At 40.4% G+C, this 14,924-nt stretch overlaps 2 protein-coding genes across 3 annotated transcripts; one reads left to right on the top strand and one right to left on the bottom strand.

Annotated features, from left to right (window-relative positions):
* The first annotated feature begins 439 nt into the window (after nucleotides 1–439).
* On the top strand, nucleotides 440–6,828 carry LOC309709190 (epithelial membrane protein 1). 2 transcript variants are annotated; one of them, XM_082537705.1, is made up of 5 exons: nucleotides 440–532; nucleotides 1,414–1,504; nucleotides 1,612–1,711; nucleotides 1,947–2,087; nucleotides 4,373–6,828. In XM_082537705.1, the coding sequence occupies exons 2-5, from the start codon at nucleotides 1,430–1,432 to the stop codon at nucleotides 4,531–4,533; spliced, it is 477 nt and encodes a 158-aa protein (XP_082393831.1). In that variant the 5' UTR covers nucleotides 440–532; nucleotides 1,414–1,429; the 3' UTR covers nucleotides 4,534–6,828. The 2 variants fall into 2 exon arrangements, with proteins under 2 accessions (XP_082393831.1, XP_082393830.1); XM_082537704.1 differs by having other exon boundaries at nucleotides 461–594.
* Nucleotides 6,820–14,496, bottom strand: f8a (coagulation factor VIII associated). The gene is made up of 12 exons (XM_082537702.1): nucleotides 14,307–14,496; nucleotides 13,829–13,875; nucleotides 13,615–13,687; nucleotides 11,679–11,838; nucleotides 11,428–11,496; nucleotides 11,185–11,305; nucleotides 10,970–11,062; nucleotides 10,629–10,693; nucleotides 9,017–9,098; nucleotides 8,867–8,913; nucleotides 7,397–7,452; nucleotides 6,820–7,286 (listed from the first exon to the last, which is right to left on the bottom strand). The coding sequence occupies exons 1-12, from the start codon at nucleotides 14,363–14,365 to the stop codon at nucleotides 7,205–7,207; spliced, it is 954 nt and encodes a 317-aa protein (XP_082393828.1). The 5' UTR covers nucleotides 14,366–14,496; the 3' UTR covers nucleotides 6,820–7,204.
* Nucleotides 14,497–14,924: the final 428 nt, after the last annotated feature.

The following is a 14,924-nucleotide window of genomic DNA, read 5'->3' as shown; positions in this document are numbered from 1 at the left end:
CACAATGCACTGCGATATTCCATGCACGGCTTCTTAATGTCCCATCTTTGGAGAAGTCAATTTAGGTACACAATGAAGCGGCAATTGTGCGTGAGTGGCCTGAAAACAAGTCCAGGATACACTATGGCTGCTCTGCAAGCGTGTCCAAAATGGCATTTTGTATCCATGTGCGACAAAAAAAAGTGAAGCTACAGCTCACACAGGTGAGCCGCTCAGAGAGAATGAAGATATTTCTATATTAAAAACATTTTCCAGGTAAAACACTAAAGAAGCAACTAAAATAGTGCGTGTGAAGCTGTCGCGTGTTTGTTTGTTTATTTGTTTGTTTCGTTTGTAAATGAATCTGACGATACGCAATCCTTCGAAGATCTTACTCGCCTTTACGCACACACTGGAGTTGCAGGAAGAGGCGACCTGACACCGTTTATTTCATTGGGACTTTTCACTCGAGAAACGTTATGGGTGGGGCTTGGTGAGGGGAAAGAAGAAGAGGGAAAACACGGTGATGTGTGTGCTGTGAATTCAAAGCTGGGTGGGTCCACAGAGTTTCACATTCCCAAATAACTCCCGCGCGGTGCGTTAAAGAGCGTTCAGGTAACGTTTCTGCTCTTTGCTTACTTGTAGAAAGGCGACGGTTTACGGAGCACACTCTGTGAAACCCTCTTACGGATGGCTGAAGTGGGTTTTTTTAAGCCTGTAGGAAAAACTTCAGTTACTTTAAGCGCAAGAAATATGACTGACCGTGAGCGCAAAAAAGTCCTAAAAAGACGCGCAACTGGAAATTTGGCGCACTAACATAGCGTTGAATAGTCCGTGAGTTTATGCTGTGCTTATTATTGTTTTCTGTTGTCGTACTATCGCGCTCTTTTTAAAGTTATCGACTACAGTGCGGGCCCTGTGTGTGTCATCCGTTTGGGAATGCCGTCTTAACAAATGCGCCTTTATTGTCGACGGAAACGCTCAAAAGACGTAAAAAAAAGAGGCTCAAAGCAAACTGCGGGCGTTTACAGGCGCAGTGATTGGAGCTAATGAATCTGAGCTGATTAAATATAATAAATAATAAATAAACGTAATGACAATGATTGAAAGCACTGATGTGTTTGACACCAGATGTGTTTTATTCAAAAATGTTTATGCCTGCATGATTTCTGCGGCAAGTCTGGGCTTGTATAAAACGGCTCTCTTCTCTGTTACTGTTATTTCTTTATTTCTTTGTTTCACATAGTTTCTCTCTCTCTCTCTCTCTCTCTCTCTCTGTGTGTGTGTGTGTGTGTGTGTGTGTGTGTGTGTGTGTGTGTGTGTGTGTGTGTGTGTGATTAATACTCCCTCATGTACGAGTCCGTGTTACATACGTCTGCGCTTGCAAAATAAATAACGATGTGCCTCCTTCCACTTCCCCCACCCCATTATCAGTTTTCAGAAGGCCATAATGTTGATGCTGGCAGCAATCGTTGTTCTGCACATAACCACCATCATCCTGCTCCTGGTGGCCGCCATTGACAATGTAAGATGATGTTATTTTCTGTATTAACTGGAGGAGATCTGACAGCGGTTTCTAGAAAATGTGTAACATATCTGCATGAACTTTAAATCTTTCCTTTGTGTCGTCAGGCCTGGTGGGTCGACGATTTAGTGTCAGCTGACCTGTGGGGCAGGTGGGACTTATCAAACAATGTGTGGCATTACACAAATCTGAAAGGCTACCCAGAAGGTAAACTCCACAGATTGTCCCCCTGTTAAAGTTAGTGATTTTTCATTATTTATATAATGAAGGGCAAAGATGATGACGGAACAAATCACGTATTACACTGTTTACAGTAAATATTGTCAGTCTGAAATGAGTAGATCTGTAGGTAGTGGTGTTAATACAAACATAAAACTGAAAAGGCCGAATATTTCCTCACGCCTGTGTTATTGTTGACTTTTTTATTATCTTGTTGCTGCAGATTATCTCCAGGCGGTGCAGGCCACTTCAGTGCTGGCCTGCGTTTTCACCATCCTTGCCTTGTTTGTATTTGTGGCCCAGCTGTTCACCCTGCCCAAAGGAATGAGGTTCACCTTCACTGGCATTTTACAGATAATCGCCTGTAAGTTACCTGCAGTCTTGTTTCTTTTGGCTGACTTTATGATTTTCTCTGGAGGATGTGCGACTGACAAACCTGACATATGTGATTTTTGTCTAACTAAATAAGTTAGCACGACGCTCGAACTTAAAGCTTCATAAAGGATGTTGGTAAATAATTAAACTAATTTTTAGCCTCATCCGTTCAACAGACCAATGAGCTCATTGCATGGCGAGGCATCTATCTATCTGTGTCAGTTCACAACAATCACCACTCCTCTTTCAGTACTGGGCAGAGTTTAATCGACTTACACACAAAGGTCATATAATGGCTTCTCACTACATGGATGTGGATGAAGTGGTCTGACTGGTTGACACCCAAATTAGGAAGGTGTGGTCAGGGCTTTCCTGTTACCAGTGTTGATAACATGAGTAATACTGTCAGAGCAGTGACATCCTGATGCGTGCACATCATTTAATTTCAACACTATTATGCAGATTTAGATCAATGTAATCTGTAAAAAATAAGATTTATCTCATAATATAAAATATAAATAAGTCAATTAAATTATATCATTTATTTTAAGTGGGCCAGTCAGATTCCGAGACACTGACCTGAGGCTGGAGGTTGGATACTAAATTGTTATTATTAACATTAACATTATTGACATCCACACCATGGTAATGTTTGTCTTCTGCAGCACGAAACGTTGCATCGAAGCGCAGGGCAAAGCTTCAGTTCTGAAAATGCTGATTAGCCTGCTTTTCCTCATAGCAGCCGCCACATACTTGCGTAAATACTTAAAGGCATATTTGCGCATTCACTACCACATCTAAGCATGCAGACACTCACACACACACCAAATCTACCTCATTAAGGAGATATTAATACCACCAGAACTCTTTTGGCCTGCTCTTAATGTAAGAAAGACTTCTGAGAAGAGAGAGTAAAAGCCGTTTCATTTTCATGCGCTAGTTTAGCTTGTATGTATTTGAGATTACTGTACTTGTTATTATTTGTTTTTGCAATTAAGAAAGTGTTGTCTTTTAAAAATATCATTTTAATATGGCGAGTAAAAACAAGGAAAGGGTCTATTTTTGTTTGTTTTTATTAAGAGATGTTTGCAGGTAAACTTGCTATTTTCTTGCAGTTTCTAAACTGAAAATCAATGAACAGTTCATTTTTCTCTTTTGAATATTTGTTATTTCTCATTAATAATAATAGACAGATAGATTACTAAAATAATGGGTAGCTGCAGCCCTGTCGTGTAATCATCAGTAGTCCTGAGTTCAAACACTTTCATTTGGTGCTGAACAAGATGAATCTGCCCTCGATATGACTGTTTGAGAGACTCTTGACTACTCAGTGGATTTGAATTCTCATTAGTTTGTACAAAACAGCGAACCAGTGATTAGAAGTTCTTCACTTTCTGTGTGTACCTCACACATTGCAATAACCAGTGAACTGTGATGGATCAGCAAGGTGAGCGTGTTTGCATCTCAGACACATGAAATCTGTAGAAAATCAGTAGAAGCTGATCTCAGCCACAGCACAGCAGTGTGTTAGTCTTTTAGGTGTCACAAATGAATGATTTTGACACTTCAAATAGTTAACAGTATCACATTTAACAGTGTGCTGCTTCTGTTAATGTCATGAGGTTCACTAGAAAGAAAAGTTGTCCAGCACACCTGCTCCAGCATTCTCAGGTGTGCTGATTTCTCAACAACACCCCCAAACATTTTTGTTTGCCGTCAATGTGCAACAAAGCATCATGTTTTCACGTTTGAGGAGCAAAATCTAGAAAATGTATTCACTCACAAAAGCCCGAACCACCTGTCATGTCTATGCTTTGCTTCCAAGGAGCCAGGCTTTCTTCTTAAAGTAAGCGATAGTTCTCCAGGCTTCCTGGAGGTTCTTTAAAGTTTCATTGGACATTGGCTGCTTTTTATTTTAGTCAAGAAACATTTTCATGCAAATCCTCCCTAACAAAAAGACCACAAACCGAGTCAGTTTTTTGCCACCATGTCAGATGTAAAAGAAAAAAAAAAAGGTCCCGAGTGATTAAAATTTCATGCTTTAAGTTAATTATGCATTATCAGTGATAGTACTACGAGCACATGAGAAACTCACACAAAGTGCGAATGTCATGAGTTCATAACACTGGAAAATTAACAAGGTGGAAGTGTCATGTCTTTCATTTCCTTGTGATTGCACTGGTCACATCACGAGCTTTATCTTATAATAGAAAAATAATTACTTCTTGATTGCCTTGTCTTGGTTGCATGTAATAATAATTTTCCCTCTTGCAGGCCTTTGCATAATGACAGGAGCCTCAATCTACACAGCCAAGCTCCATGTCAATGACACATCTGGAGGTTACGGACACTGCTACATCCTGGCGTGGATCTCGTTTGTCCTCACCTTCATCTTAGCGCTCACCTATTTCATCCTGCGTAAGAAGAAAGAGTGAGAGGAAAAACAGAGGGCAGGGCTCGTTCTCCTCTTTTAGAATTGATGAACACCATCTGAAGCTACGACTGTAGCAAAATGTCCAAATGCTAATGAGAGCCATTTGTTTATACAGCTTTTTAAAAAATATATATATATATATATAAAATGATATGGAGCAAATGCTAACATTACAAGTGTGAAACACATTTTTTCAGCAAAACTGACAAACAAAATAATGTTTTTTCTTTTTAATAATGTGACTAAAACGCCTTATAGAGCTGAATTATTGGGAATATTACCAGAACATAGCTAATAAATCAGTTTAGTCTTAAATAGTAGTAGTAGTTCAGACATAAGTACTTTAAAGGAATAGTGTGACATTTTGAGAAAGGCTTATAATCGCTTTGGGTTGTTTTGTTTGTTGTTTTGTGCTAAAAAAAAAAAAATGGCAAGATTGATTTGAGTGAACTTTTGGTCACCTTAGCTTTAGTGAAACAGTCACTGAGCTGTACATGAGCATTTTTGGCTGGGTGCAAACAAAAAGGGGAGACTCTAACTTCAGAGGTGACGGCGGTTTGAAGCCAGTGTTTTCACATTTTCAGTTCTTCTGCTAAGACTGTGCATAAAAGATGGTCACAACTTCCGAGCTGCATTCTTCCTAATGACCAGCAGGGGGCAAATCTGTGCAGCGTGGTTGCGTAGAAGACGATGGGAAGAGAAAACTGCTCAGGAAACTCTCTTTACATGGTCACGGTCTTTGTTTTGTTTTTTTAAAACCTTGGTCCTCTTTAGTGTACAAAGTCAAACAATTACCGTATTTCCCGGACTACAAAGCGCACCTGAATATTAGCCGCACAAGCTAAAATCAGGGGAAAATCCTGTTTTGTACATACATTAGCCGCACCTGACCAAAAGCCGCAGGTGTTTCAATATTGACTTATCATATGTAAGAGAATATGCACAAAGCGAATTGTCAGGAAAGAGATGGCTGTTTGGAGACACACCCCTTTTATTAATATTTTGAAAATCAAGTTATGGGTACATATTTGCACATGTGCTGTGCTTCATAAATGAGTAACAAATGTAGTACATAACAGTAACCTACAGCACACCAGAAAAATAGATTCGGACTACCTTTTAGGCTCAGGTGCAGTGACACGGCTTTAACAAGAAGAAAAGTCAGTCATTCACCACCATCTTCCTGCGCACTAAAACCACCAAAGTCCTCTTCTCCAGTGTCGGATACGAACAGGCTCAGGATGGCTTCGTCATCCACTCTCAGCTTCTTTCCTTCGTTGTCACTTTCAAAACCAAAGATAATCCTCATTGTCATTGTCAGTGTCGGAGTCGAACACCCTCTGAAGGGCCGTGGCGGTGTCCTCCTCTTCATCATGCAGCAGTCCAGCCCTTCGAAATCCGTTGGTGATCGTGGATGTTTGCACACTTTTCCACGCTGTCAGAATCCACCGGTGGAGTTGAGCACAACTTGCTTTTCGCAAGTTTATCGCCGCTCGTCATCCACGACTCCCGCTGAACGCATAGCGCTACTTTGAAGTTTGTTTTTCGCGCTACTTGTACGGCACTATGTTGCCTGGCGGACGGACATGTGACCAACATACCACTCTTGAACCCCGATCCTTCCGCCAGGCAACGTAGTGCCGTACAACAGCGGAACAAACAAAACAAATCGTCTTACGATATCACAAAAATCATGGAAAATCTATAGAAAAGCCGCACCTGACTAAAAGCCGCAGGGTTCAAAGCTTGTGCAAAAAGTAGCGGCTTATAGCCCGACAATTACGGTAGTATTAATCTCCTACTCAGCAAGATAGTAAATAATTTAGTCCCAAAATGTTTACCAGTTCCTTTAAGGTTCAGAAAGGTTGATGGAGACTAAATCTTATCATTTAATATGTTAAAATTCTAACTGAGTAAAAAACGACAAATAACATTCCTGTTGTAGTACTTGAACAATCAGGAAATAACAATCCTTCATTTACGACTAGCTGTTAATCGTTATTTTACAGCTAGAAAAAAAAAACAAATACATTATACATCAGTCTATGTACATTGTAACCATCATATATTTTTAAGCTCCTTTTTGTTTTTTTTATTATTGTGTTTACTTATGTGTCTGTAGGGGGCTGCTATCATAAGAAAAGTACATGCATTTGTACAAGTGAAAATTAAGTGACCCAGGGATGGAGGACAGAGGTGTCATTGCACCATATTACAGAACTATGCAGTAGAAGATTTTGTTATATTGGAATTTAAGCCATGTTATGTCATTTATTAATAAAAATGATAAAACAAAGCATTCGTGTTTAATCTACTAACCAGCTGTAAACACAATAAGTTCTTCTACATTTGAAACTTTTACATAATAAAAACATATGACGTGGTCCAGTTTTATAGTCTCCACTCAGATACATACACAACATTTATTCTTAGCTAAGCATTCCTGGCAACAGCAATCTGCACGTCTGAGGACAACAAAGACAGTTCAGCTTGATTTCCAAACCTACGTGACTGAATAAGCACAAAGTTTAACATTTCTCTGAGTCCAAGTTACAACACTGGAGTTTGAAAACAACCCTTCTCCGGGCCTTACAACAGACCCATTCAGAAACAGGAATGTTCCATTATATAAAGTATCGTTCCCAGAGGAAGCGAATAAAAACTGGACTGTATTAAATGCCTTGACCAGACGGCGTGATGCGCTCCTGAACCACCAGGTGGAGAAGATGGTTCTGCTCAGCTGTCAGAAACGGCCTGCAAGGGGAAAACCGCATAAAGCATGTGATCAATATGGAAAATTAAGAATGACAAGCAGTAAAAGATATTTTCTCACATGATGGAAATTAACATTTGTAAATGCTTACCATAGCTCAGTCTGAAGAGACTTTAGAGACTCTGTGTCTTTCTCCTGACACGCCATCTGCAAAACAGATCTGTTGTTATTCACTGCACTAATAAAAACATAACTGCAGATTCAGAGGACCCTGACGAGGCCTCTGACTTGTTAATATTTATTCTCTGTTACCGGCCATTCATTCCCAAAGACAGAGCGTGCTCCTTCGAGAAGAATCTTTCTCTACATTACACATGATTATTTTTTATTAACTTTTTTTTATTTATACAGTTATTTTAAAAAAAAAAAAAAAAAAAAAGAAAAAAGGATGGCCTCTGTCAATTCTTATGTGTTCCTTATCAGGACGCAGTAAAAAATATTATTTGGTCCATAGTAGGTCTTAAAATTAGGTAAAGACATCCTGAGACATTTCATCATTATTTAACAAAACAGCTAAAAAAAACCAAAAAAAACAGAAGCAGTGTGTGAAAAACATCAACTCAAGATTCAGTAAATTGTAGAACAACCTTAGTGGTGAGGTGTGTGTCCTTTGTTTATGCACAGCTCTCTTAAGTTTGTGGTCTAAACTTTGAGCCTTGTTTCTTTTCTTTTTCAGCCATTCTCTGTTTGAGATTTGCTGCTGTGCTTGGGGTCCAAAGGACACTGTTCCAGAAGTATTGTAGTTTGTTCAGATGCAACTTTGCAAACCCAAGTCATGCTTCCATATTCTGAAAGCAGAGGCTTTATCGTATGCTTTAACTGTATGGTCATGCAATTTAACATGTAACCTGCTAACTGAGCCTATGAAATGCAGCTCTTGGGTTCTTTGCGGTTTCTCTGACCACTGGATAATCTAATCTTGGGATTAATTTGCTGGGACGTCCACTCCTGGGAAGACTGACAGCTATCTTGAATGTTTTCCACTTGTGACTGTCTCACTGCAGAATGATGGACCTCAAATTGTTTGGAATCAGCTTTGTAACCCTGCCTAGATTGAAGGGCAGCGACAGCTGCTTCTCTCACATCATTGCTGATGTCTTCCACATTGGCACTGTGATTATGAATGCTGCAGGCCAACAAACTGCCAAAACGTCTGTGCATTTGATTAGCAGCACCTGGTTGCTTCTTACTCTCTTAATACCTACAGAAGAACTAAAGGTGTTTTTCACACAGTGCTTCTATATTTTGGCTTCTCTGTAAAAATACCGACATGATGTAATGTGTCATGTGTTGCTTCTTTTTACTGTGACTGGGGAAAAAAATGAATATCTTTAGTGTAAGAGGGAAAAATTCTGAGGCAGAAAACCTACACAAAGCTGGCAAACTGCAAATGCTGAAGCAAAAACAAACAAACAAAAAAAGAATCACTTCACTGCCAAAGGAAAAAAAACAAAACAAACTTCAACACACACAATACATCACTGTCATATGAAGGGCGTGAAGACCATTATTTTTCCTGTACGAGACAGGAAGACTCAGACCGTGTTATCATGAAACTCACCACTACGGACTGCAGGAGCAGGAAAACATTCTCAGGCAGGAAGGTCACTGAAACAGAAGACAAAAAACAACATTTACGCAACTTCAATAAGTGCGCAGGATTAATGACACATTATTATACTCAAGTAGTCGAGTGCTGAGGTGAATTTACATTGGCTGTGAGGATCAAAGGACTCCCACGCGTATCTCTCCAGGGTCTGGGCGTGTTCTGGTAACAACTTCTGAGGTGGAGGCTGCACCAAAAAAAACCAAACAAAACCACAACAACGTGGGACCATTTAAGTTCTGCTGCACCAACAATCCTGAATTTTTCAAGATGCACAGTAATTACTGTAAGATGCTGGATAAATAATTAACATTGTCATTAAGTGTAATTGCATTGTTTAAAACAGCTTTAAAAAACGATTCTGCTTTCTAACAGTTCACTGATTGGCCAGCGGAAGGCTGTTTGACACTCAAGTACAGGTGAGTGTTTAAGCTGCTGAATCTATGTGGTTAAAATAAAGAAATGAAACTCTATGCAATGCACACAACAGGTGCTTTCATTATGCTAATGTGTTCCTCCTCAGCTCTCTCACTCGAGTCTCAGCTCCTCGCTGCGAGAATTAAGTGCGAGAGACAGTGAAGAGACGTGAAACCGGAGGGTCCAAAGCTGCCAAATGAGAAATGCTTGCATTAATAGCTCGAGTCTCACGTCACGTCAAACTGTGTGTCGCATGTGGAGGTGCAGTACTTGTGTCAGGATACATTAGGACCAGCTTTTTCTCACTCTGTGCCTCCTCTCTCCTTGCAGTGCATTTAAAGTACACTGTATTTCCAACTGTGTACTGTGATAGGATGCCACCTGTGCAACAAGTCCAGTTGTGAAATTTCCTCACTACTAAATATTCCACAGTCAGCTGTTAGTGGTGGTATAATGACGTGGAAGTGATTGGGAATGACAGCAACTTAGTCATGAAGTGGCAGAGCACATAAAATCACAGAGTGGGGTCAGTGGATGTTGAGACGCACAATGCAAAGAGTTCTCCAACTTTCTGCAGAGTCGACTGCTACAGACCTTCGAACCTCATGTTGCCCCTCGGACTCAGCCCCTCAGTTCCAGTGAAAGAAACTTAATGCTTCAGCATAACAAGATATTTCAGACAATTTCAAATTCCCAACTTTGTAGAAATAGTCTGTCAATGGTACCTTCCTGTTTCAAAAAGACTGCACACGAGTGCAGAAAGCAAGGATGAGCGAATTTGGTGTGGAAGAATTTAACTGGCCTGCACAGAGTCCTGACCTCAACCTGACAGAAAACCTTTTGGATGAATTAGAGTGGAGACTGCGAGCCGGGCCTTTTCACCCAACATCCGTGACTGACCTCACAAATGTGCTTCTGGAAGACTGGTCAAAAATTCCCTTAAACAAACTCCTAAACCTTGTGGAATGAATTCCCAGAAAGGTTGAAGCTGTTATAGCTACAAAGGGTGGGTCGACATTATATTAAACACTATGGATTAAGAATGGGACATCACTCAAATTCATATGAGTGAGAAGGCAGCTGCACGAATACTTTTGGCAATATAGTATGTTTGAAGAGTGAATTTAAAGGTATTTATTGCAACTACCTATAAATAAAAACTTGTTAAAGTGCATATTTAGATCAATTTAAACAAATGGCCTGAATCATACCTTCAAAAACACAACACTGAACATGACTTTGCACTCAAGTCTGCAGTGAGAGAGGTTGTTTTAATTATCAGCAAAACCGATGAGCTTACCTCAAGCAACATGAGCAGAAGCACCCTGGATATCTCACATTTTGCCACAATGTCCAAAAAGGCACCTTTGTTGTCAAGAAAGTAAAATTAAAGATGAGAAATTAAGACATTTTTTTCCTCTTAGTGCAAATAACATGAAAAATCTGCACAGCAACGAAAAAAAAAAGACAATCACGAGGGAATGCAGCTCTTAATTATCCCAGTTTTCAAGTTGAATTGTGTTAATCAATTTAAGATGCTGGATACAGCTTTAGTTAAGAAAACACAAACTGCTAAGGCTGTAATAACACCCCATCTTTACAAAACTCTGCTAATATCATTTTTTTTAATCAGATGCTCACCAACAGGGGTGATGGAGCCTGGTAGCTGCAGTCCTTTCTCCTGACAGATCAGCTGCATCTCTGTGAACACTGACAAAGCACCGTCATAATCACCTGGAAAAGAAAAAAGAAAATCATAAAAACACAAGTAACACAAACTCAAACAAAAGTCCCGTCAGATCCTGTTTGCACAGCAAACAAACTGCAGCTACTCAATCAGAACCGACAGAACTCACGGGTGAGGATTTTACACGTGGCCATTTCTCCCATTGACAGCAAAGCTTCGATGGGTGTTTGCGTCTGTAACTCTGCAGCCCTCTGATAATGAACAATAGCCTCTCCTGGTCTGTTAATCTCCTATTGAGGAAGACAGGAGAGTAACGATGAATCATTTTTTCCATCATTTGCTTTAAAAAAAAAAAAAAAATCCCCAAAAAAACCAATTCTGGGTCATTTATCCTCAGAGACAGCAGCTTTACCTTGAGCGCGTTGCCAAGTTCCAAACACAGGCTGGCTGCCATCACAGGCTGGTTCATCTCAATATACACCTGCGATTCATTTGTACATCAGAATTCAGTCACTATACAAGAATGTACTCCACAATCTTTTCTCCAGACCCTGATCTAATGAAATATTCCATGGTGAATCTGCTTTATTTGCTGATTTCTTCTGGAGTGCATTTACTGCATCAAACTCTAAAAACCGATTTGAAAACTAGAGCTGATCATACCTTAGTGGCGAAGCTGTAGCAGTTGAGTGCAGCCTGGAGGTGTTCATCAAAGCCTGGAGCCTGCAGTGCCCTGTTCTCCTTCTCAGATGAGAGGAAGAGGCGAGCAGCGTCAGTTAATGCCAGTGCCTCTCCAGGAGCATTAAAGAGAGTCTGCTCACACCTGCAGTCAAGACATCGAGGATGTATAACAACAGCCGATAGGTCACTGTCATGACTATGAATGCTACGCTCTCCCTGTGGGCCAATTAAGACTACTGCTGACCACTGAGGACTCATCACTCCACCGACTGTACCTTTATGTAATAACCTCACATGCTGTTTCTTTGTTTTTTTTAAACAAGAAAAGTAGTGATCTGCTCTAAATATTTTAAGCTAAAAATATAATATTAGATTTATAGACCTTAAAAAACTGATAACAAACATGCGTGCCATTTGAAAGCTAAATAAGATAATTATGACATAATTATAATAACAAAAGTGTGATTTTTTTTTTATCTAATTGTCCTCATGAGGACATGCTACTTATACTTTTGTCAAAAATTTCATCATTTGTTTCTGAAAAAAATGATAGCGGATGTAGGAAAAATAACTAAAATTGACTTATTACACGGCAGCGTTATGTGGTGAAACCACAATGAGTAACAGAATTATTTTCAAGCTTCAAGTCAGCCCCCTCTTAAAGTCTTTTATGCTTGGTTCTACACTTGAATCTTTTATGACCTGAATGTAGGACAAGCGTGTGAATATTTGATCAATAAACCTGCGTGTGATCCTTGAGCATTTCACCCCAAAATAATGATGATGAGCAAGTTTCTGCAGTTTCCTGGCAGAGATCCCAGAAATTTTGGAAACAAGCATGAAGGATTTACTCACAGTCTTCTACAAGAACATCAGTGAAATCAAGCGCCTCGTTACTGAGTGGAGTGGCTCAGCTCACGAGGCAGAGCAGGTCATCTGCTAATCAGAAGGGTTGGTGGTTCGATCCCTGGCTGCTCCAATCTGCATGCCAAATATCCTTGTGCAAGATACCAACCCAAGAGTCTCACCCATCAGAATATGAATGTGTGTAAATGTTAGGCAGAAAGCGCTTAAAGAAAGAGGATAGAATAAAAGTGCTTGTGTGGGTGAATGAGGGAAGTTGTGTAAAGCACTTTGAGTGCTCAGCTAGACTAGAAAAGCAAAAGTGTGTGTCTGTGTTAAGGCAATAAGTCTGTGTTACTGTATTTGAAATCTATGCATTTTTACCGGTTTCTGCATGGACTGCACAAGTGTCTGGATATATTATGTTATTGAGGAACTGCTCTCCATTCCAGGGTGAGTGCAGTCTGCAGCTGTGCAGTGCACCCTGTTTGTTGACTCAGCATGTTCCAGGCATGTTAGATAGGAAACATATCAGGGTTAATGCTGGCCAAGGAAGTCTCAGGATACACCACTGATCTAGAAAGCCCTGCACTACTCTGGCACTCTGGCAATGACACACCATCTGGTGGCAGATAGCTACATAGCATTAGGACGCAACAATTTATCAGAATTGGTTATCAATTAAAATGCAAAACAATTAGATTAAACGACTAGTACATCCTGTGCAAACTAGTGACAATAGCAACAAGCCATCTAGTTACACAAATTCCCTAGTTGGGACTCTGGTTGTCCAGTCCTTAGCTGTTGAGGCTGGCTAGCTGCTATTCCTGTTGCTCTATGTATGCAGGACAAACGCTGCTGTTCTACATGGTTCTGCAAGAGCATTTTTCTTGTTAGAAGGGAGTTTTTGCTTCCCACCATTGCAAAGTGCTTGCTCATGGTGGGTTGCTTAATTGTTGGGGTTTTTCTCCAGATTATTGTGGGGTCTTTACTTGTGCGAGGTGCTTTTACACCGTAAGGTGCCTGTTGCTGTGCTTTGGCACAATTCAGTTAAAATGAATACGGATCCACTCACCGAGCCATGGCCAGGTTACAGAAGGCAGCATACTGAAGGCAGTCCTGCTGCTTCAGCTCCTTTGCCAGCTGACCTGAAAGCACAGGTAAAGACAAGCCTGGTGACATTTATTCAGCCTCTATCATTTAACAGCACAGGAGAGGCGCTGACTCTTCTGTGCGGCAGTATAGGCTGGATCACAGCATTTACATGGATGGACTAATGTGGCACTCACCAAATTGCTCACTTGCCTCTGCCACATTGGGCTTCCGAAGAAAACGCCTACAAAAGAAAACAAAGTATTTTCACATTTTAAAACATCTTAGATAGCCAACTGTGATACACGCCAGCTAGATAAACATAGAATATCAGTACTGTGGCAAACTACCGGCTAGTTATGGGTTAATAATAATAATAATAATAATAATAACGGATTGCATTTATATAGCGCTTTTCGGGGCCCTCAAAGCGCTTTACAATTAGCTGTCAAACAGCACCAACAACTCATCGCTTATTTTTCGATGAACCTGGGCTAAATATCTCAAAATGACCAAATATTTCACTACAAAACGAGCAAATGGCTAACAGTAACGCTAGCTTAGCCTATTAGCACTAGCTGAAAGCCGTTACCTCGCATTCAGTCTAAATAACATTTAGCTATTCCCGATATTCGTCCGTCTTTCTTCTTAAACAAAGCCATTTCAAAGCCTTACTTTTTCAGTTTATTTGACACAGCTCGGTATCTCGCCAGAAAATCGCCCTCCGCAGCCATGATCAATGCCAGGAAGTCCAAGTGACAGCAGCCTCAACTCACGATTTCATTGGTCGGCGTCGGCAATTGCGTGGCGCATGACGTAAAGGACATGCCCAAATGAGCAGTGTTGCCAACTTAGGCTACGTTCACACTGCAGGTAATGCTCAATTCCGATTTTTTGATCAAATCCGATTTTTTTTGTCTGCGTGTTCACACTACAAATAAAATGCGACAGCAAACGCGCTCTAGTGTGAGCGTCCCACATGCGCAAAAGAAGACGTCACACACAACGCGCTCTGTTTAGACCCAGAGCAAACTATATTGTTTGACTGATGGCCCTTAATATAAAGACTTCGGACTTCATGTTTTCCAATTTTTGCTTTAAGTTATTTTGTTATTTACATAATAATGTAGATAACCTAATAATGATCCTTATTGCTGTTTTAGAGGAGCGGTGCTTCAAAGGATAGTTGCAGATTTCTGTCAGAATCTGCAGGTTATGCAGTACAAATAAAATGTTCACGTTTCTCCAACGTTGTCTTCCCAGCAGTTTCACCGGATGGCCAGGAAGCGTTCG

This window comes from Aulonocara stuartgranti, assembly GCF_965226115.1.
Source record: "Aulonocara stuartgranti genome assembly, chromosome: 6".
Lineage (NCBI taxonomy): Eukaryota > Metazoa > Chordata > Actinopteri > Cichliformes > Cichlidae > Aulonocara > Aulonocara stuartgranti.
This window is presented reverse-complemented; position numbering and strand designations above follow the sequence as displayed.

Coding starts and splice junctions, on each gene's coding strand:
- LOC309709190 (XM_082537705.1), top strand. CDS start 1,430: ATGTTGATGCTGGCAGCAATCGTTGTTCTGCACATAACCACCATCATC. Junction 1,712..1,946: donor TCTGAAAGGCTACCCAGAAG/GTAAACTCCACA, acceptor TTGTTGCTGCAG/ATTATCTCCAGGCGGTGCAG. Junction 2,088..4,372: donor CATTTTACAGATAATCGCCT/GTAAGTTACCTG, acceptor TCCCTCTTGCAG/GCCTTTGCATAATGACAGGA.
- f8a (XM_082537702.1), bottom strand. CDS start 14,365: ATGGCTGCGGAGGGCGATTTTCTGGCGAGATACCGAGCTGTGTCAAAT. Junction 13,688..13,828: donor AGAGGCAAGTGAGCAATTTG/GTGAGTGCCACA, acceptor CTGTGCTTTCAG/GTCAGCTGGCAAAGGAGCTG. Junction 7,287..7,396: donor TCTCTTCAGACTGAGCTATG/GTAAGCATTTAC, acceptor TTCCCCTTGCAG/GCCGTTTCTGACAGCTGAGC.